This window comes from Onthophagus taurus, chromosome 8 (genome assembly GCF_036711975.1).
Source record: "Onthophagus taurus isolate NC chromosome 8, IU_Otau_3.0, whole genome shotgun sequence".
Classification (NCBI taxonomy): domain Eukaryota; kingdom Metazoa; phylum Arthropoda; class Insecta; order Coleoptera; family Scarabaeidae; genus Onthophagus; species Onthophagus taurus.
Window position 1 is genome coordinate 2,432,342 of NC_091973.1, and position 20,184 is coordinate 2,452,525.

Sequence of the window (20,184 nt, forward strand, 5' to 3'; positions counted from 1 at the left end):
GGTTACAAGAAAAACAAAATATTTCAATTTGAATCATCGAAGTCGGCGATGACTCCTCGACCAATGAGAGCTCGTCGATTTCAAGGTACCGTGTGGAAATGGCCACGTGATTGGTGGAGCTTCTTACTGCACATCCTTGCAGTTTTTTGCTTAGTGTTGGTAACAACTATAAGAAGTTAGGTACGATAGTTGGTGGTCATTTCGTTCCGAAACTCCGACCCGAATGCCGGCGGTTTTTATTTTTTTCATTATTGAAGAAATGGGTGATATAGTCCGAAGACCTAATACATATTTCCAACACGCCAGGGAGTATATAAGTCAATTGCGCGAAGCTGAACGAAGACGACGTAGTTCCACTATGAGCGACTCAAATGTATTGACAGTGGAGAGGATGGTGGAAGCTCTCAGTCGTAATATAGTTTCTTATAGTGATAAACAAAGAATACGCCGTTCGAAGTATACTTTCAGTTTATTTTTATGTAAGTACACGAAAGTTTATGGAGCATCCGATCCTGAAATACAGGATAAGATTGAGGAGCCTTGTTCGATATGCCTTATGGAGTACGATCACACCAAACAGATTCGACTTTTGAAGTGTGGCCACCTATTTCATCGCTTATGCATAGATCGTTGGTTGTTGAGATATCTAACTTGTCCCTTATGTCGCTGTGGAATCTTAGGAAATTATTACACTTTTCCACCCGGACAGACTTCTGGGGAGCCACAAGCTGAAGGTAAATAATTCAAACAAAATTAATAAATTCTTAATAATTAATTAATTGAATTTTTTCAGAAATTGTGGAAGGTGGAGAAGACACACCAGGTTATCAACAATACGCCGATGAAGATGAGCTCTCTGAAAATGATGATGAAGATGATAGTTTGGAGGATATTGTTGAACATGCTACTCAACGAGAAGTTCGAGTTGATGTTTTAAGGGAAGTTTTTCCAACAAGCACCAATCGGTCCAATACAAACCAAGACGATGATGATGATGAAGATGAAGATCAAGTTGCAGCCAAAAGACCAAGGCTTGATGGTGAAAGGAGTAATGATGGTGCTGGACCTAGCAGTTCACATGATGAAGATAATATTGATTCTGCAGATGGTAATTATTTCTTTCATAAACTTTTTCATATTTTTCTTGATATTTATGCATCTGAGAGCAAAAGTAAAGGAGAGCAATATTGTTAAGAATTAAATTTGCTACAAGTTTTGTTCTAAAAGTTTTTTTGTAGTGTGCTCCAAATCCGTAATTTTGATCGTTTTAAGTTTTATCTTTATTTGCCTCATAGAAGTCGGCAGTCTCAACTATCAAGAACAATACCCAGACGTCTTCGAAGTCGGCCGAGATTATTTATCTTATCCTGCTTGCAATTTATGGAAGAAGTAACCTCGGCCGACTTCGAAGACGTCGGCCGCACTAAATATTGTTCTTGATACTTAGGTTGGGGTGCAGGCGAAAGTCATGCTCCATCACGAACAATATTTATGGCGGCCGACGTCTTCGAAGTCGGCCGAGATTATTACCTATATCAACAAAAATAATCTCGGTCAACTTCGAAGATGTCGGCCGCACTATGTACTGTTCATGATACTCGGGGCGGCCGACTTCGAAGACGTCGGCCGCACTAAATATTGTTCTTGATACTTAGGTTGGGTTGCAGGCGAAAATCATGCTCCATCACGAACTATAGTTATGGCGGCCGAAGTCGGCCGAGTTTATACCTATATCAACAGAAATAATCTCGGCCGACTTGGAATACGTCGGCCGCCATAACTATAGTTCGTGATGGAGCATGATTTTCGCCTGCAACCCAACCTAAGTATCAAGAACAATATTTATTTATTATCACCTATTGTGTGCTGAATACATATTATTTATTTGAATATGTATTCGGCACACAATAGGCGGGTGAAAGAAAAAAGTGTTGTTGCCATTTAAAAAAATTGACTTCGACATTTCGAGATAACTTTTAAATCAAATTTTTAAAGATTATGTAAGTTATGGCTCCTCTCTGTCCAAGCCCTGAGAATATTTGGCCTGACTCGAATGTAATTATTTTTATTGTGAAGCCAAAATTTTTGAAAAAACTGAAATAATAATAATAAGTTTATTGCCACATAGCTTATACAGGAGAAAAATAATATACAGTAAAGCTTCGCTAATCCGAATCAATTAAAACCAGCTCAATTCAGATTATGGAAGCATGTGGATTATTGAAGTCATATTTAAATATTATCAAAAAAAGTCTTATAAATACTTATTTATAGATTTATTGTACTAGATAATATATGCAATACATGTTTTATACAGTTTATTTAAAAAAATCAAACAACTTTGTTTGTCGCATGCAGTCTTGTTTAAATTTCATGGCGCGTTGCCGTAGAATTCTAAGGGTTGTTACGGTGTTTAAATCGACTGCATTCTCCTCCGCCCATTGAATACATGTACTGAAGCTTTTAATAGCATTCTCATGTTTTACTTTTAATTCGTTTTCGTTTGTACCAGCGTCTTCATGGAGAGAACTGCCGTCCCTGCCGTCACTATCCAGCGAAACATTATCTTTATCACCAACAATCCAATCGTTAACTTCTGATTGCGAAGGATGATGATCATTGTTTATTTGCTGGAGCATAGCACCGATTTCTTTTAATTCTTGTTTCCTCATCTGATTGTCCAAATACATTTCTCCAACATTTTGCTATTAAATTAGCCGATAGTTTGTCCCAAGCATTGGCAAGCATGAACACAGCATCCTTAATAGAAATATTCTTCAGTGCTTTGGAAATCGTCTTCCTCTATAGATAGAACATGTTCTAAGAGACTTTTCCGGTAATACACTTTCGTTAAACGAATTGCATTTTGATCCATAGGTTGGATAAGTGGAGTACAATTGGGTGGCAGAAACATTGTTATAATTTCACCATCATCGCTTATTAATTTGGTTTCCGATGCGTGACTTGGCGCATTGTCGATTAACAAAATTGCTTTACCACTCAGATTGTTTTCTGCTTGAAATTTTCTAATTTGTTTAACAAAAGACTCGTGAAACCATTTTACAAAAAGAGCTGAAGTCATCCAAGCATTTTTTGTCGAGAAATATTCAACTGGAAGGCAGGAGACAGTTTTTAAAAGCTCTCGGATTTTTTGCTTTTCCGATAACCAACATTTTAAGTTTATGTGTGCCATCTCCGTTTGTACAAGCAAGAAAAGTTACTCTTTCCTTTGATGTTTTTCTCCCTGGAGCAGTTCTTTCTCCGGCATGTACTAACGTACGATCGGGAAGTAGTTTCCAGAATAATGCAGATTCATCTGCGTTGTATATTTGGCTGGGTAACACATTTTTTTAGTGAATTTTCGTAAAAACGGTTGCACTGCAGATGAGTCGCTAGAGAGTTTCTCTCCAACCACTTTTAATTGACGAATACCACGTCTATTTTTAAATCGACTGATCCATCCTCTGCTTGCAATAAACGTTTTGCCTTTACAACATTTAGTAAAAATTTTCAGAGCTTTTTCTCTTAAAAAGTTAGTTGTGACTGTAGCATGTTTTTCTCGCTGTAACTGAAACCATTTATACAACTTATCTTCCATTTCTGGATATTCTGGTTTTCGCAAAGCTTTTCTACGCGCTGGAGTTGCAACACAACTTGCAATGTAACTTTAAATCCATGAAAAAGTCCATGTTAATATATTACCGATTTGAGAAAAATAGTAGAATGTTATACATACCTATTTATTTTTTCTTTATTTTTTTTAATGTCAGAAATGGTTGACACACCGACACCATATTTTTCTGCTAAGGCTTTTCCACTGGTACCACTACTCAGTTTTATTAATATTTGTTCTTTTTCCGCGATTGTTAACGTCTTGTGCGACCGTTTCGGTGGCATTTTTACGCAAAACTGAGCGTATAACGTAAACAAGTAACTATAAACTATAAAACTAAACGTGTTCCAACTTGTTTAAACGGCCACACAAAAAGACCGTTAATTCCGATTAGCGAATCTTCTAGCAATTCGGATTGCAAGGGACATAATGCAAATTTCACGTTTTCTAATTTTGTTCGGATTACAAGGGAATTCGGATTTGGGGGTGTTCGAATTAGCGGAGTTTTACTGTATATGTATTATACATAAATGAATTAATTAATAGTGTATGTTGACAAAAGGTCAAAAAACTTAAATAACTCAAAAATCATATCAAATTATATTAAAATTTAGCGGGAATCTCAAAAATTCAATAAAAATTTGAACATTCCATTTAAAATAACGAAGTTGGGGTCCATTTCCGGTATAATCGGAAGTTGCAGAAAACTGAAAATATTTTAGCTGAAACGAACGCCTTAGATAAACCCTGTATGCAAATTTTTAAAAAAATAGTGCTAGTAGTTTGACAGACCCTGTATATTCATGCTACATATATGTGCCAATAGCGACTTGGTTCTTAGCTATGTAAAGGCTTATTTACAATCTCTCCATTGATACTTAAAGCACTAAGCTAGATCATCATTGTACCAATTTTTTTAACTTAATCACAACTTTGAGTACCCCAGTAGTATTTGTTGTGCCATAAAAGACATTCAACTTCAAGTGGTCATTTTTGTTTGAGACATTGTTCAGTTAAGAATTTGAATATATTTCTGATTTAGGGCCAAATCCAAAAATTAGTTATTTTTGTTTTAATAATTTATTTATTTTTGTTTTAATAATTTATTTATTTATTTTTTTTAATAGGAAATGAGAGCACCTCTAATTCACCAGAACCTAAAGAAAACAACGAAGACGTCTCAACCGCCCTGTGATGAGGTATTCACTATTTTTTAGAATATATTTTTTCTGTTTTCCATGTTGATTCGATTCAATTTATGGAAAAATTAGAATATTGTTTTGTTTGTTTATTGTTTAAAAATGGCTTGTTTCTATTAAACGTATTAAAATACGTTTAATGATCAATAAATAGTTATCACTTCAATAAAATAAATTTTGTAGAGTGCAATGAATTTGTTCAATATGCTCTACAAGTTTTATTTTTTCGTTCAATTAGGAATACATTAAGAAAATTTTAGAAAAATAGAGATAAAGTTTATTAATCAAAATTTTTTTCATTCATAATCATTAAAAAACGAATCTTATAAACTAAAACAATTTAAGATATAAGACATTAAATAGTAGATAAATATAAATGATAAAATGTGTTCGATATTTAGTATTAGTAATACAGTTAGCTACTTTTCATACACATCATTTCGCTTTCCCGTTTTATTTTTACCGCAATACAAAAAACTCCTTTATATAAAAAAAAAGTACTAAAGTAAAGATTATTTAAGTTAAGTTGTTAAGAATATTATTATTCAGTTTTCCTAAATATTAGGATGCAATATTTTATTGGAATGTTTTTCTTTTTTTAGTTTCGTGTTTATTTGTGTTTGCGTTTCGAAGTTGTTTATTATTATCATTGTAGTAACTACTTAGGTCTTATGCAATCGTTTAATACCGATAAAAATACTCTGTGGCTTCTCCGACTCCTAAAATATAATGAAACATTTGCATTTTTTATTTACTATAAATAACAGTATAATTTGTTCATTTGGCCAGTATCCGAACGGAGTAGCTTTAATCATAAGACTGAGGATTTAGTTCTTAAGACAAGTTCCGCGTAATAATGAATCTGCAACTGTGATTTTTTCTACGTCATTTGTATGCATTATAATGACATGCAGAGCAGATCTGTGATGTTTACCGTTAGTATTAAAATCAAACCGTTTACCTATTGAAAGTTTATATGATAATAATAATAATAGCGCCGTTCTTAGAGTTTTTCTATTTTCTCAAATGTTGTAATAAAAAATACTTTTGAAGGCAATTAATGTTTGTTTATTTTCCTTCAAAATTCCCTTTTCCAATAAAAATTAATTAGTAATTATGGTAAATAGAATTGACACAAACCGAGATAATCAATCAAAGTTGTATCAAAATGTGTATTTTTCTGTATAAATAACTCTGCTTTGAGAGTCTTTCTCGTCCCCATAGTCTCATGTAAGTCTAATTTCGTTAGAAAATATGCTGGAAACTTATTCTCTTTTTTTTTCTTCCCCAGCGTGCCCCTATCATAGGAGATGACCTAGGATGATCCATCTTTTGAAGTTTTTCCTCTCACCAGCAAGACCGTTGAGCTGCTGCAATCTTTCCTCGGCTGGCTTCAATCTGCGTCATTGTCTCTTCCCATGGCATTCTCGGTCACCCTATGGGTCGGCTGTCTTAGTATTTGCCTATTCGTCTTACATGACCAAAGCAGGAAGTATCACCTAACGTCTTCGAAGTCGGCCGAGATTATTTATATTCAGGGCATAGGGAGCCTTGGTAGTCTTGTCTACTCTGCAGTAAGTTTACTCGTCTGGTAGATTATCGTGAGAACCACATTCACAATTATTACTATTTTTTGCAATTCTTAATAAATTATTCAATTATCAATTTTACTTAATAGCGACATCTCTTAATCAAACGCTGAACTAAATTGATTTTTAAAATTATTTTTACGAAATTAAGGGGTTCGAATTAAACATTTTTTTATATTTAAGTTTTTTCCAAAAAAAAAAAAAATATATAAAATAATTTCTGAAATAAATTAAATTCTCATAAAATATAAAAAAAAATAATACCTTAAAATTATTATAAATAAATAATCCCCATCTTTAATTTAATTCATATTTGATTTAAATTAATATTAAATTTCATATTTAGTATTTTAATTTTAATCGATTATCGTTCCAGAAACAACCCGATCGTGAGATAATAACCTAACAATAGCATTTGGGTTTGATCAATTTGAACAAGACGATTGGTTCGGTTCAGTTTTATTTTTGGAACATGTCCAAACAATAAAAAAAGACATTCTTAAAAAAATAAAATCAAATTTTTTTTGAAACAAACTTTATTGAATGTGACTTTATTTATAAGTCTTTGATTTTGTACGCAATGCCCGAACGCAAAAACACTCTCATTTGAATATCATTCCAAATTGATCCGGAGTTGCATGAACTCGGGGGTAGCTTAGCACGCAATTCACTTCAGAGTTTGCACCCTCAGTCAATTCGCGTCGGGTTTCGGTTAAGGTCCTACCATGTTGAAGACCCTTTTGGTCTTACCTTTATTAATCTCGTTTCGCGGTTACTTATCGCAAAAACCGCTTACGGTTGATCTCCCAAAACAAGGTGTTTTACAAGGAAAAGAAATTTCGCGCTTCCGGACGGAGAAGATTCACGGATTTTTGGGAATTCCTTACGCTAAACCACCTTTAGGTGAATTCAAATTTGCTCCACCGCAAACTGATGATCTTCCATCCTGGGATGATGTTAGAAACGCAACCGATTTCGCACCAAGTTGTCTACAAGTTGAAAAGATGAAGGAATCAGATGAACCGTTTTTTAAAATTATCATGGATGGAAAGTTGAAAACTGATGAAGATTGTTTATATTTAAACGTTTATGTTCCTTCAAGTAAGTTTACTAAACAAGTAAATATTCGTGATAATAAAAATGAAGCATAATAATTGATCTAGTTCTTGTGTAGATGTTTCTTAAGGTTTATTTTGCTTGCTTATTTTAATGGTTGTTTAATAATGGCCCATTTTCGTAATAACGGCGACCTACCGTTGTATGCGGTGTCTTTAATTGGTCTACGTTGGACGTTGTAAACCGTATTCGGTGGGTCCTAAGGGAAAGTTCGCGTGGTAGTTGTTGGAAAAGTATGGTTTCTCAACATTTCGGTCACGCAATCCGAGCCTTATCTCCTATTTATGCCCCCTCGTCGTAAAGGTCGCATGCGTAAAAAGAAATCCGCAGTTTGTTCCTGATAATAAAGATAACATCGTATGCATTCGAATTCTAATACACGTCGAAAGTAAGAAAACAATTTTCTAAAATCGATTCAAAATTAGATAAAAGTCGTAAACAAAAAGAATGAAATCGATTTTCTTTAAATCACAACGTAGGAAATTATACGTTTCTGTATAATAAGAAAGAACGGCGTGATATATGATTATTTTGCATTTTCGAGACTTGTCGTGAAAACATATTTTCTACGAAGACCGCCGTCGCCGGAAGCAGCAAGCGCTAAACTCCGACCGTTCTCGTGACTCGAAACCATTAAGGGGCGACTATTTCGCGAACAAACCCGGGGGGCGCCAAACCAAACCTCGCAATCTGCCTTCAGGTGCTGCCCGCCGTCGGGCTTCCGCAGAATGCGCTAAATAAATATTACAAATTATCGGCCGTCTTCATCGCTTAACTGCGCTTTTTCACCTAGACCCGGAAACACACTTGACCAAGAAATCGTTAACTTCATCTGCTTAACCATAAACATTTTTAGTAAAATAAAACAATTATACAAAGTTATTTTTAATTCTTAGCATAATTTACTTAGGATAATTTTTAATTAATTTTTTTTTAATACAGTAAAATCTCGATATAACAGACATCATAAATGATTTTTATATTCCAATTAGGGGTTTTCCCCGACTTGTCTATACGATGTATAAATCAAGGATGGTAGTTCTAGTTTTAATTGTTATTCAGCGCTAGATTGTAAAATATATTTATTGATCTAAAATTAGTACTAACACTAGACCTAGAACTAGAAAGTTTCGGGTTTAGCCGTGCGTCTTCAGACATACATAGTAACAGTGCTAGTGTTAGTTTTAGTGTTAATTTTTAAGCAGCGCTAGACCAAGAACTAGAATCATTCGGGATTAGCCGTCTTAAGAGACGTTCGGCTAAACCAGAAAGAAACATTCTGGGTGTAGTTCTAGGTGTAGTGTTAGTTCTAGTAACAGTGCTAGTGTAAAACTAGAACTAACACTATACCTAGAACTAGAATCATATGGGTTTAGCCGTCTTTATAGACGTGCGGCTAAACCCAAATGATTCTAGTTCTAGGTATAGTGTTAGTTCTAGATAGTAACAGTGTTAGTTCTAGTTTTAATTGTTAAGCAGCGCTAGACTAAGAACTAGAATCATTCGGGTTTAGCCGTACGTCTCTTAAGATGGCTAAATCCGAATGTTTCTAGTTCTAGGTATAGTGTTAGTTCTAATGCTAGTGTTAGTTTTAGTTGTTATTCTGTATATATCTTTCATTGAAAAAAAAAACTAGATATAGACTTAGAAAGTTTCGGATTTTCGGCACATTTAAAGTACAAATTATATCATATTAGTCCATTATATCAAGATTATACTGTATTATACTTAATAAATATTATGGGTATATTTGACTCTCAAATTTGAAATTTTACGAATGCAGGTCGTGTTCCAACACAAGGATACCCAACGATCGTCTGGATTCATCCAGGAAGCTTCGTGTCTGGAAGTCCAAATATATGGAACCCGTTCAGATTGGTATTGCGGTATAACGTGATCGTTGTCACCATAGCTTACCGGTTGAATATAATGGGTTTCTTTACGACCGGGGATGGTGAAGCACCGGGAAATTTTGGATTAATGGATCAGCGTGCCGCTATAACATGGGTGAAAGAGAATATAAATCATTTTGGTGGTGACCCGGAAAATATTTGCTTGATGGGTTATGGTGCTGGAGCTACAAGTATCGGTTTGCATTTGATTAATTTGGAACTTGAAGGTTTATTTTCTTCGGCAATAATTATGGGAGGAAGTTTGTTTAAATCTAACAGTGTGGGTAGTCCAAAGGTTGATGACGTTTTGGATAAAGTTGGTGTTAATCATGGTTGTATAAGAAAGCCGACATCTTTGCTAATGCAATGTTTGAGAAACATCGATAGTAAATTGATTGTTGAAGAGAATCAAAATCACGATTGGAAACCAACTTACGATAAGGATTTGAGTAACAGTACAAATCCTATTATTCCTGAAAATGTTCGAACTCTTTTTGAACGCGGAGAATTTATTAAAGTACCATTATTAACGGGTTATACAAACATGGAGGATGCTTTGATGGTTAAAGATATTTTAGAAGAAATGTTGCCTTCGAATGGAACGTCTGCTCATTTATCCGCAGCTTTAAATGATTATATTAGTTCGGATTTTTCAATTTCTAATGATTCTGATTCGTGCTCGTATAATTCTAATCATCTTATGGATTCTGTCATGTTTTTTTACAGTCCAACAACTCCCGTTAAAAATCAAGATGATGCCAGAAAATTAGTCATCGATTTTTTGACAGATAAAAATGTAGCTTCATCTACGTTTCTTCTAGCTACTTATATGAGCACACATCGACCTACTTACGTTTATAGATTTGACATGAAACCAAGTACCGAAGCTGTTTTAGTCGATTTGCCAGATTGGATATCAGTTCCGCATCTTTTCGATTTATTATATGTTTGGGGAGCTCCATATTGGGTGCGGTTATCGGGAAACTGGGACAACAGAGATCGACTAACTGCTGATGTGATAATGACTTTTTGGACAAATTTTGCGAAACACTCAAACCCCATGCATTCTTCACCTTACCCCATCAAATGGGACGCTTTTGTTGAGGATAATCCCGGAATTTTATTGATGGATAGAACGTACGTCATGAGTACAGCCGACAAAATTAATTATAAATCATTTCAATTTTGGAATGATTATTTCCCAAAAGTTTTAAGCGTGGCAACGACTTGTTGCAACCCCAAGGAAGACGGACAAACAGTTTTTCGATCAGACGTGTTAGTCGTAACACTAGGAATTAGTTTCACTTTAATATTAAATTAAAATTTGCAGTTTGTTGTTATTTTTGGAAAGTAGATCAACAAATTGTTAAATAAAGAAACGATACAAATTTGCAGTATTTTTAACACTACATGCCTATTGTTGAATGTAAATAAAACTTTATAAATGAAATAAACGTATCACACACATTTATTGAAATTTTATTTATAACATTTTAAATAACATAAATAACTTTTTTCAAGAATATCATTAAAACTGCTATTATTATTACCTCGGCTAAATTAGGCCTTATCTTAGAATACGATGTAAGCACTCTAATATGAGATAATGTATATTGGGGTTGTCTCATATTAGAGTGCTTACAATAACATATACATCGTCCCAAACACTGTCAGAAGAAATGTCAGTCATCATGGTAACCATCTTGATTTGTAACAATGTAGTATCAAGCAGCAATATTGGTGCAATATATACAGCAATATATACTTAGTATTGGTGTGGTATCCAAGATCCTACATTATATGTTCTGAATTCTCCTATAGCCGAGATGCTGCCTTGAGTGATATTAATTGCAGTGTCTCAATCAGAGTATCCAAAATCGCTTAATGAGGCTTCTTTGCTTTAACTTTAACTTAGGTTGCTTATTATTGGTTGCAAATTTTGATATTTATGCAAAAATAAAGATATAATTAATCAATTCAATTAATTTTTTTAATAATATAGGCAACCAAAGCAACTGTAAGTGAAAACGCCATCTAAATTTTTTTTCTTGAACTATGTAACTGCGTGAAGTTAGTTGGGGTTCGTAATTTAATTTGTTAATTAATTAAATTAAATTAATTACAATTAAATTTCCTTTGAAAATCATTTATTAATGGTCTTTATTTAAGCTAACACTTTTCATGTCTTTTTATAGTGATTTCGCAATAATTAATTAATCAATTTTAGCAATAAACATGTCGTCATATGAAGGATTAAATGATATATTTCCACATCAAATTTCGCAAATTAATTTTTTATCGTATGGCAATTGGGTATAATTTGCGAAACTCTGTTTTACCGACTCCAGCACGCTAAATTTAAAAAGTTTTTTTCTTATTTCAAAAATCTATTTATTTAAACAATTATTATTTTAAAAATTAGCGTATAAATTGATGTTTATTCAAAACTCAAATAAGTTAAAATAAAGATTTATTCCAAAATTCCCGAAAGAGGTCGCTAGTGTGTCTTTTCTCTTCAATATAAAGTGAAAACGTGCAATTTTGTCGTCTTTTACTACGCAGTTACGCTCACAACATTGTCAGTAGTTTTAACCTGCACGGCACGTGGACTTTCCACACGAGTGCAACGTTATTTCAATTTAACCGTAAATACAATGTGAGTACAATTTAAAAACACGCTTACCGGCGAAGAGGTTATAATCAACATTTTTTCCCGCAGCAAACATGGGCGATCCTTTACAATTAAACCATATCGACATGTTATCCCTTGAGGATGGAATGACTGCCAAGGAAATGATCGAAAAGGGAAATGGTTTGACTTACAAGTAAAATTTTGAATTGTGTATTTCAGTATTAATGTTAACAATTTTTTTTTTGGTGTAGTGATTTCATTATATTGCCTGGATTTATAGACTTTGCTGCTGATAATGTGGTTGGTATCTTAATTACTAAATACTATAATTTAAAATTATTTATACATATTTCTATTTGAAAGGATTTGAGCTCTAGACTCACTAAGCGTATTACTTTGAAAGCTCCATTGGTTTCGTCTCCTATGGATACAGTCACAGAGTCTGATATGGCTATAGCTATGGCAGTAAGTGTTAATATACAGTAATATCTTGATATAGCATCCTGGGCCTAATCTTGTTGTATCAAGGCTTTACTATACTTAATAAAATGTATAATATAGTGTTTATATGTTTAGCTCTGTGGAGGTATTGGAATAATTCATCATAATTGTCTCCCGGAGTACCAAGCAAATGAAGTTCTTAAAGTAAAAAAGTATAAACATGGTTTTATACGCGATCCAGTTGTATTGTCGCCTAACAATACAATTGCAGATGTTGTAAAAGTGAAGAAAGAGCATGGTTTTTCCGGCGTACCAGTTACAGAAAATGGAAAACTTGGTGGAAGATTATTGGGAATTGTGACATCACGCGATATAGATTTCTTGGATTCGAAAGATAAACAAGATACAAAGCTGGATACAGTGATGACAAAATTTGAGGATTTAATAACTGCAAAAGCTGGGGTAACTTTGGCAGAAGCAAATAGTATTCTTGAAAAAAGTAAGAAAGGAAAATTACCAATAGTTAGTCCCCAAGGAAATTTATTATCACTTATGGCTCGAACTGATTTAAAAAAATCAAAAAGTTATCCTATTGCTTCAAAAGATGATAACAAACAACTTATTGTTGGGGCTGCTATTGGAACTCGCGATGAGGATAAACATCGGTTGCAACTTCTTGCACAGGCCGGAGTGGACGTTGTCGTTTTGGATTCATCTCAAGGAAATTCCATTTATCAAATCGAAATGATTAAATATATTAAGAAAACATATCCTAATTTACAAATAATTGGAGGGAATGTTGTGACTATAAAGCAAGCTAAAAACTTAATAGATGCTGGAGTTGACGCGTTACGAGTTGGTATGGGAAGTGGTAGCATTTGTATAACTCAAGAAGTGATGGCTGTGGGAAGACCTCAAGCAACAGCAGTATATAAAGTAGCTGAATATGCGAGACATTTTGATGTTCCAATTATCGCGGATGGTGGCATCCAATCCATTGGATATATTATTAAGGCTTTGTCATTGGGGGCGTCTACAGTTATGATGGGATCTCTTTTAGCAGGCACTTCAGAAGCTCCTGGGGAATATTTCTTTTCTGATGGGGTTAGATTGAAAAAGTATAGGGGTATGGGTAGCTTAGAAGCTATGGATAGAAAAGACGCTATGGGATCTGCTATGAATCGATATTTTCATAGGTAATATTTTTATGATTAATTTAATTTTTTTAAATAAAAAATTAATTTTCAGCGAGGTTGATAAATTAAAAGTTGCTCAAGGTGTCAGTGGATCAATAGTGGATAAAGGATCAGCTTTAAGGTTTGTTCCATACTTACAGTGTGGCTTACGGCACGGTTGCCAAGATATAGGGGCAAAATCCCTTTTCCTTCTGCGCTCGATGATGTACACCGGAGAATTACGGTTTGAGATGCGATCGCATTCCGCTCAATTGGAGGGTAACGTTCATGGACTTTTCTCATACGAAAAACGATTATTTTAAAAGCAATTTTCGGTATTTATAAAAAAATTTAAAAGATAAACTATTGGTGTTCGTATTTACATGTTATAATCTGTAATATTTAGGCTGATGACCCCTGTTAAGGACGCGTTCCTTTTTTGTCTATAAATGTAAACTGACTATCTATGGACCAAAACTAAATATTTTTTAATTTAATTTGTATATTATTATTAAAACCTAAAAATCCGCCATTTAGAATAGGAATCTTTGCGGACGTGATAATAGATGGCGGGAGTTAATATTCAAAACTCAATAACATTAAAGAAAATAACCCTAAAATCCCAGAAGAGCTGCAAGCGTATGCTAAAACAGCTTCGTAATACAAGGGGCATAAATTTTTTGGCGAGCATTGCCTAGAAAAAATAAATAAATAAAAAAAAATTAAATTAATAAATCCTTACAAATACTGTATAAGCAATACAACTCCCCCAGAAAGTATTTTATCCGCAAACGTAACCGCGCTGTATACAAAACCCCCACCATAGCCATTTATTTTTATAAAATCCGCCGTCAAACATAAGCTGCTAACCATCGTTGCAGATCCTCCAATTCCTGAAGAAACATAATTATATCATCTCATTAAAATAAAATAAAATTACCTGTAAAACTAACAGCAGCATACAATTGATTGTAAGAACCTAATGGTATCCCATAAGCAATCCATCCAGATCCTCCAAGGCAAAAAATTGACCCCACCAGATAAGTTAAACGGTGACCAAATTGTTTCGGTTTATATCTTAAGAGAATTGAAGCGAATAACGATGCACAGAAACTGACCAACGGAACTACGGCCACGGCACTTCTAATACCATGATCTTTATCGCTACCGTTACTGTATCGTTCCTCTAAATACAACGGGACGTAGATTAAATTCAAAATGGTGCAAAGCCTCGAAGACATGTACATCAAAGATACCGTATAAATGCTGAACTTTTTTAATACATTTTTATTCACTTTCTGTGGTGTTTCTCTTTGCGATGTGAAATTTGGTTGCGGTATTCCACAGTAAAATATCGATGAGGTGCATACTCCCAAGGCGGTTATTATAAAAATTAATTCCTGTGTTATAAAAAAATGTAGGTCAATAATTAAATTTTATAAAGTTGATTTTAATAATATTGACGTGTTCTATAAATCGTTTTCTATTCGATTTGATCCGCGTCACATTATGCATTATATCGTAAAAGCGTTGCGTAAAATATAGAGTACCTACTTTAAGAATATTAATCAGTTTTGCGTAACCATCGTAACCACGAGTCTTTTATGCGAAATACACGCCGCAAAAACACAGGTGTGCGTTGTATTGTGTTCTGTTTTTCGCGCGAAACACGTCGATTAAATCATAGTTCGATTACGAAACGATTTTTTTCTCTCGACAGTTTAATATAGTTACCTGAAATTTGAAGATATCTTTCGGGCCTATGTTGTTGGGGTTTTCTCCGTTTTGTAAAACGATCCATGTTAATAAGTAAACAAAGATATTGCAGCAAACAGAAGCTGTGTATCTAACGGTAGTTAAATTAGAGCTTTGACGTTGGTCTATTGCAATTGCTGGTATTAACGATAAATGAGATATTTGCACAATTGCCCAACCAATTTGGAAGATTATGACGAAAACGGTGTGATAAATTAATAATTTCCAACTATCCAACGTTGGTTTTAAAGAGAATATCATGCAAAACCCCACGGCGACCGCTGCCGTACCTAAAAGGAACCAAACAGGACTCGTTTTGCTTGGCGTTGATCATGGAAAATGGTCCACGTGGGCTTCGTACTTGTTACGCACCTGCTTTGTGCCACGCCTTCGGCTTATTTAGTCGATCTATTGCCCAGCCACAAACTGGTGTGGCCAGCGAGTCGGCGACTTGGCCTAAAATATACAACCGGGCGTTAGGTGGATTGCCTCGGGCAGCTTCCGGTATAACCGGAATCGTAAATATAAACTTAAGACCGCTCGTTTCTCGTTTACGTTCGCCTTTTACGTTCTTCTTCTTCTAGAAACTACAAATTACCCGCTTAAACACTTCGAACTAACAAATTAAATCAAACATATTTCAAGATACACAATCATCATTCATTTTTTCAGTTAACAGTCGAGGTTGCTCTTTAATTAATCGTTCGCTCGACAGAGGAACAGTTCCATTAAACTGTTAAAAGAAGGTGTGGGATTATCTAAAAATACACTGCTCTTTGTCTTGCTAGATTCATCGCGGCCAATTACAGGTGACATCACCAAAAGCGAATGCAGATGTTGTTAAAAATGAGCGTGTGCGGTCGCCTAAGAGTCTAGATCAAACGTTGATTTGCATGCCGAGATGATATCCTTGAATATAATACGCCAAGACACAGGTGTGCAAAAATTAATCATGAAAAGTTCATCTCAAAAGAATTTTTTTTAATACTAAAGTATTATTTTTTTTTGTTGCATATTAACAAGTGAATGCAATAGTTGTATATATAATATAATAGTTGTTAATGACGCCTTTTCAACACGTATGTTTACTTTTAGAAGTATAGAGTAAGTGGATTCACTCTTCTAAAACGATAAAACAAACAAAAACGAGGCGTGAAGTCATTCAGAGAGACAGATTTTACGTTTTTTGTATCGCCCACTCTTACAACATGGCTTTCATGCAACCCTTTCACTTCTCTCCGTTCGATTTTCTTATACAATTTTGTTAAGTAATTGTTTACAAAAAAAAAGTTAATTTATTTAATTATAATAATACATAATTTATGTGAAAAATATTGGGAAAAAGTTTGATATTTTATCACCTTCGAGACTCAATAGCCCCAAAGTGTTGACGCTTAAACGACTTGCAATGTTGAGGTAAACCAGACTTTAAAAGTTCACACTTTAATCTCTCGAACGAGCGATCTTATTTTACAAGGATTTTTTTAAACTTACCCAACATCATCAGAGAACCAGCCGTTGTTGGTTCTATCTCCAAAATAATTTGAAAATAGAATAATGTATAAGAGAACCAAACGGCAGCACATAAATCGTTGTAAACGTGTCCAAGACCGTAAAAGAATAATTTCGCATCATTTAAAGGAGAAATTTGATTTAACAAAGGTGCATTTTCTCCGTCCATTATCGATGCTTTTTTAAAATCCTTACAAAACGTCACGTTTTACTCTTCAGGTAAACGAAAATATTTTACTTTTCACATTTTATCACGTTACCTCAATATTCCACTACTCATCCATTCTCATTAACTCGGAAAGATTAGTCATGTGCCCTATGAATATTAAAACACCTTCCTGACTCACCCCTTTTTTTAATGTTTACTGGGAAATCCCACCCTTCTATTTTATTATAGTACGGCATGCGACGATGTCTCACTTCGTACTGTCTTTAGATATGTTTTCAAAAGGTTTCTTCTAACGCTTTTACATGAAACTTTATATCTTCAAACGTTCCAACGACTTTCTTTTAGGTTTATCTTCGACACAATCATATCAAATATCATTTTAATATATCTATCGATACAGAATAAATATATCGATATATTTATAGATATTTTTATTTAAATAATTAAATATTTTTGTACCAGAACCCAAGATGGTATTCAAGTCAATTTGGAAATCTAGGAAATCAAGAACACCGCACTTAATTATACCCGACGACAAATCCACATGGATTGTTTGCCGTAAAAGAGATTATAACCGATATACCAAGCTAGGCACAGAAGATGCCTCCCAAAAAAGATTGCAAGTCATGAAGTTAAATGCTTTTAGGATGCTAAAATTCTTACAACCTGTTCTATTATAATAAGAATTCTGCTGGAATTACTACAAAAAAGAAGTCGAAGAAAATGTACCGAAATATTGGGATAGCTGATTCTAAGGTTAGTTGAGCATGTTATGGGAATGAGGACATGGGACTTTTTAGACTTGGAATCGTCTAGATTTTGGGCATGCTATGGAGATTATTAAGTTCGTCTGGGAACTTGTGTTTGATTCTGAGAGTTCTGTTTTAGGAGGGTTGAAGTTTTTCGACGCAGGTTAACAATGGGACGATGATGGTGGGCTAAAGGAGTTTATTATTTTCCGTCAAATGAGGGGATAGTTGGCTTCAATGGTGAAGGATGCCTTGTATATGGATTTTTGAAGGTGGGACGAGAAGATTAATCTTTGGTCTAGGATGGATTTCTCGAGGAATTCACCCTTATTGTATGATAACCCAGATATATATTGAATAATTAATAAATCAAGAACTGATCCAGAACTAAAACGTCAGCATTTTGAGCGTATATGATGCTTTATTACAGTGTTGACCAGTTTTGTATCGATGTTATATTAACTCCAACGCCTCGGCCGCAAGCGACTTCGGCGTTTTGATATTGACTAATAGTTTAATACAATGTGAATCAGCTTTATGTCGATATCATATCAACTCCAGGGCCTCGACCGCAAGCGACCTCGGCGTTTTGAATATATATGATACTTTATTACAATGTTGATCAGTTTTGTGTCGATGACATATCAACTCCAGCGCCTCGCCCGCAAGCGACCTCGGCGTTTTGAGATTGACTAATTGTTTAATACAATGTTAATCAGTTTTCTGTCAATGACATATCAACTCTAGCGCCTCGGCCGCAAGCGACCTCGGCGTTTTGAGGTTGACTAATAGTTTAATACAATGTTAATCAGCTTTGTGTCGATATAATATCAACTCCAGGGCCTCGACCGCAAGCGACCTCGGCGTTTTGAATATATATGATACTTTATTACAATGTTGATCAGTTTTGTGTCGATGACATATCAACTCCAGCGCCTCGGCCGCAAGCGACCTCGGCGTTTTGAGATTGACTAATTGTTTAATACAATGTTAATCAGTTTTCTGTCGATGACATATCAACTCTAGCGCCTCGGCCGCAAGCGACCTCGGCGTTTTGAGATTGACTAATAGTTTAATACAATGTTAATCAGCTTTGTGTCGATATAATATCAACTCCAGGGCCTCGACCGCAAGCGACCTCGGCGTTTTGAGATTGACTAATAGTTTAATACAATGTTAATCAGTTTTCTGTCGATGACATATCAACTCTAGCGCCTCGGCCGCAAGCGACCTCGGCGTTTTGAGATTGACTAATAGTTTAATACAATGTTAATCAGTTTTCTGTCGATGACATATCAACTCTAGCGCCTCGGCCGCAAGCGACCTCGGCGTTTTGAGGTTGACTAATACTTTAATACAATGTTAATCAGCTTTATGTCGATATAATATCAACTCCAGGGCCTCGGCCGCAAGCGACCTCGGCGTTTTGAGATTGACTAATAGTTTAATACAATGTTAATCAGTTTTCTGTCGATGACATATCAACTCTAGCGCCTCGGCCGCAAGCGACCTCGGCGTTTTGAGGTTGACTAATACTTTAATACAATGTTAATCAGCTTTATGTCGATATAATATCAACTCCAGGGCCTCGGCCGCAAGCGACCTCGGCGTTTTGATTATATATTATGCTTTATTACAGTGTGGACCACATTTGACCAGTTTTAATATTATATATATTATTATATATTATGCTACTTGCATAGTTTTGGGGTTGTTTCAGTAGAAAAAAAAATTGCTGATATAAAAAATAAAATTTGTACGTTTTATTGAAGTATATTTTTTTACCGTTGGTAGAACAAAGGTCAATTAGCAATCAAAAATAAGTGTTTGTAATTTCATTAAAACGTAAAACTGTTTCAAAATATGTTGACTGAAACAAATGGACATAAAATGATAGTTAATATTTAACAATTCCAAATTTATTGACTTGTAGTTATTACCTATTGAACGTTTTAAAACAATTTTATTGCGTCGTAGGGTTGAAATCGCTACCGATTACGACGGTCATAAACTCGATCCAATATTTCAACTATTATATCCGTAGACGTCATAATAAGTCTAATACGTATGCGTATATTGCCCATAGATCAAGGCTACAACCACTTGACGGTCACTTTTAAAAGATTTGTACGATCGATAGAGAGGAGGACGTTTCGATTTAAGTTACGACGTTTTCGGTTTTCGCAAAATAAAACTGGTTCCGAAAAGGCCATCAGCTTTTACAGTAAATATTCATAATTTCGCACTTTTCAGACTCGTTTACCTTACGTGATGGCATTAAAAGGAATACAATAAAACATGTGCGTATTAAAAAAATTGAGGAATTGAGGTTTGAAAATAGA

At 34.6% G+C, this 20,184-nt stretch overlaps 4 protein-coding genes across 4 annotated transcripts; 3 read left to right on the forward strand and 1 right to left on the reverse strand.

The window, feature by feature from the left end:
- Positions 1-158: 158 nt before the first annotated feature.
- LOC111425551 (uncharacterized) lies at positions 159-5,869 on the forward strand. The gene is made up of 3 exons (XM_023059650.2): positions 159-734; positions 794-1,108; positions 4,741-5,869. The coding sequence occupies exons 1-3, from the start codon at positions 224-226 to the stop codon at positions 4,806-4,808; spliced, it is 894 nt and encodes a 297-aa protein (XP_022915418.1). The 5' UTR covers positions 159-223; the 3' UTR covers positions 4,809-5,869.
- Positions 5,870-6,682: 813 nt separating this feature from the next.
- LOC111425634 (carboxylesterase 1C) lies at positions 6,683-10,876 on the forward strand. The gene is made up of 2 exons (XM_023059781.2): positions 6,683-7,502; positions 9,301-10,876. Exons 1-2 carry the CDS (start codon positions 7,127-7,129, stop codon positions 10,728-10,730), a joined length of 1,806 nt encoding a protein of 601 aa, XP_022915549.2. The 5' UTR covers positions 6,683-7,126; the 3' UTR covers positions 10,731-10,876.
- A 1,050-nt stretch (positions 10,877-11,926) lies between these two features.
- On the forward strand, positions 11,927-14,154 carry LOC111425252 (Inosine-5'-monophosphate dehydrogenase ras). The gene is made up of 6 exons (XM_023059173.2): positions 11,927-12,065; positions 12,129-12,234; positions 12,293-12,341; positions 12,405-12,506; positions 12,618-13,678; positions 13,731-14,154. Exons 2-6 carry the CDS (start codon positions 12,134-12,136, stop codon positions 13,978-13,980), a joined length of 1,563 nt encoding a protein of 520 aa, XP_022914941.1. The 5' UTR covers positions 11,927-12,065; positions 12,129-12,133; the 3' UTR covers positions 13,981-14,154.
- On the reverse strand, positions 12,236-17,303 carry LOC111425254 (major facilitator superfamily domain-containing protein 12-like). The gene is made up of 6 exons (XM_023059174.2): positions 16,907-17,303; positions 15,785-15,868; positions 15,392-15,702; positions 14,598-15,057; positions 14,400-14,550; positions 12,236-14,351 (listed from the first exon to the last, which is right to left on the reverse strand). Exons 1-6 carry the CDS (start codon positions 17,091-17,093, stop codon positions 14,234-14,236), a joined length of 1,311 nt encoding a protein of 436 aa, XP_022914942.1. The 5' UTR covers positions 17,094-17,303; the 3' UTR covers positions 12,236-14,233.
- Positions 17,304-20,184: the final 2,881 nt, after the last annotated feature.

Bases quoted from the DNA above. Each gene is read 5' to 3' on its own strand.
- LOC111425254 (XM_023059174.2), bottom strand. From the start codon at position 17,093: ATGGACGGAGAAAATGCACCTTTGTTAAATCAAATTTCTCCTTTAAAT. The intron at 15,058-15,391 runs GTAACTATATTA...TTTATAACACAG, and splicing joins AAGATATCTTCAAATTTCAG to GAATTAATTTTTATAATAAC. The intron at 14,352-14,399 runs GTAAGGATTTAT...TATTTTTTCTAG, and splicing joins GTATTGCTTATACAGTATTT to GCAATGCTCGCCAAAAAATT.
- LOC111425634 (XM_023059781.2), top strand. From the start codon at position 7,127: ATGTTGAAGACCCTTTTGGTCTTACCTTTATTAATCTCGTTTCGCGGT. The intron at 7,503-9,300 runs GTAAGTTTACTA...TTACGAATGCAG, and splicing joins AAACGTTTATGTTCCTTCAA to GTCGTGTTCCAACACAAGGA.
- LOC111425551 (XM_023059650.2), top strand. From the start codon at position 224: ATGCCGGCGGTTTTTATTTTTTTCATTATTGAAGAAATGGGTGATATA. The intron at 735-793 runs GTAAATAATTCA...GAATTTTTTCAG, and splicing joins TGGGGAGCCACAAGCTGAAG to AAATTGTGGAAGGTGGAGAA. The intron at 1,109-4,740 runs GTAATTATTTCT...TTTTTTTAATAG, and splicing joins TAATATTGATTCTGCAGATG to GAAATGAGAGCACCTCTAAT.
- LOC111425252 (XM_023059173.2), top strand. From the start codon at position 12,134: ATGGGCGATCCTTTACAATTAAACCATATCGACATGTTATCCCTTGAG. The intron at 12,507-12,617 runs GTAAGTGTTAAT...TTATATGTTTAG, and splicing joins ATATGGCTATAGCTATGGCA to CTCTGTGGAGGTATTGGAAT. The intron at 13,679-13,730 runs GTAATATTTTTA...ATTAATTTTCAG, and splicing joins ATGAATCGATATTTTCATAG to CGAGGTTGATAAATTAAAAG.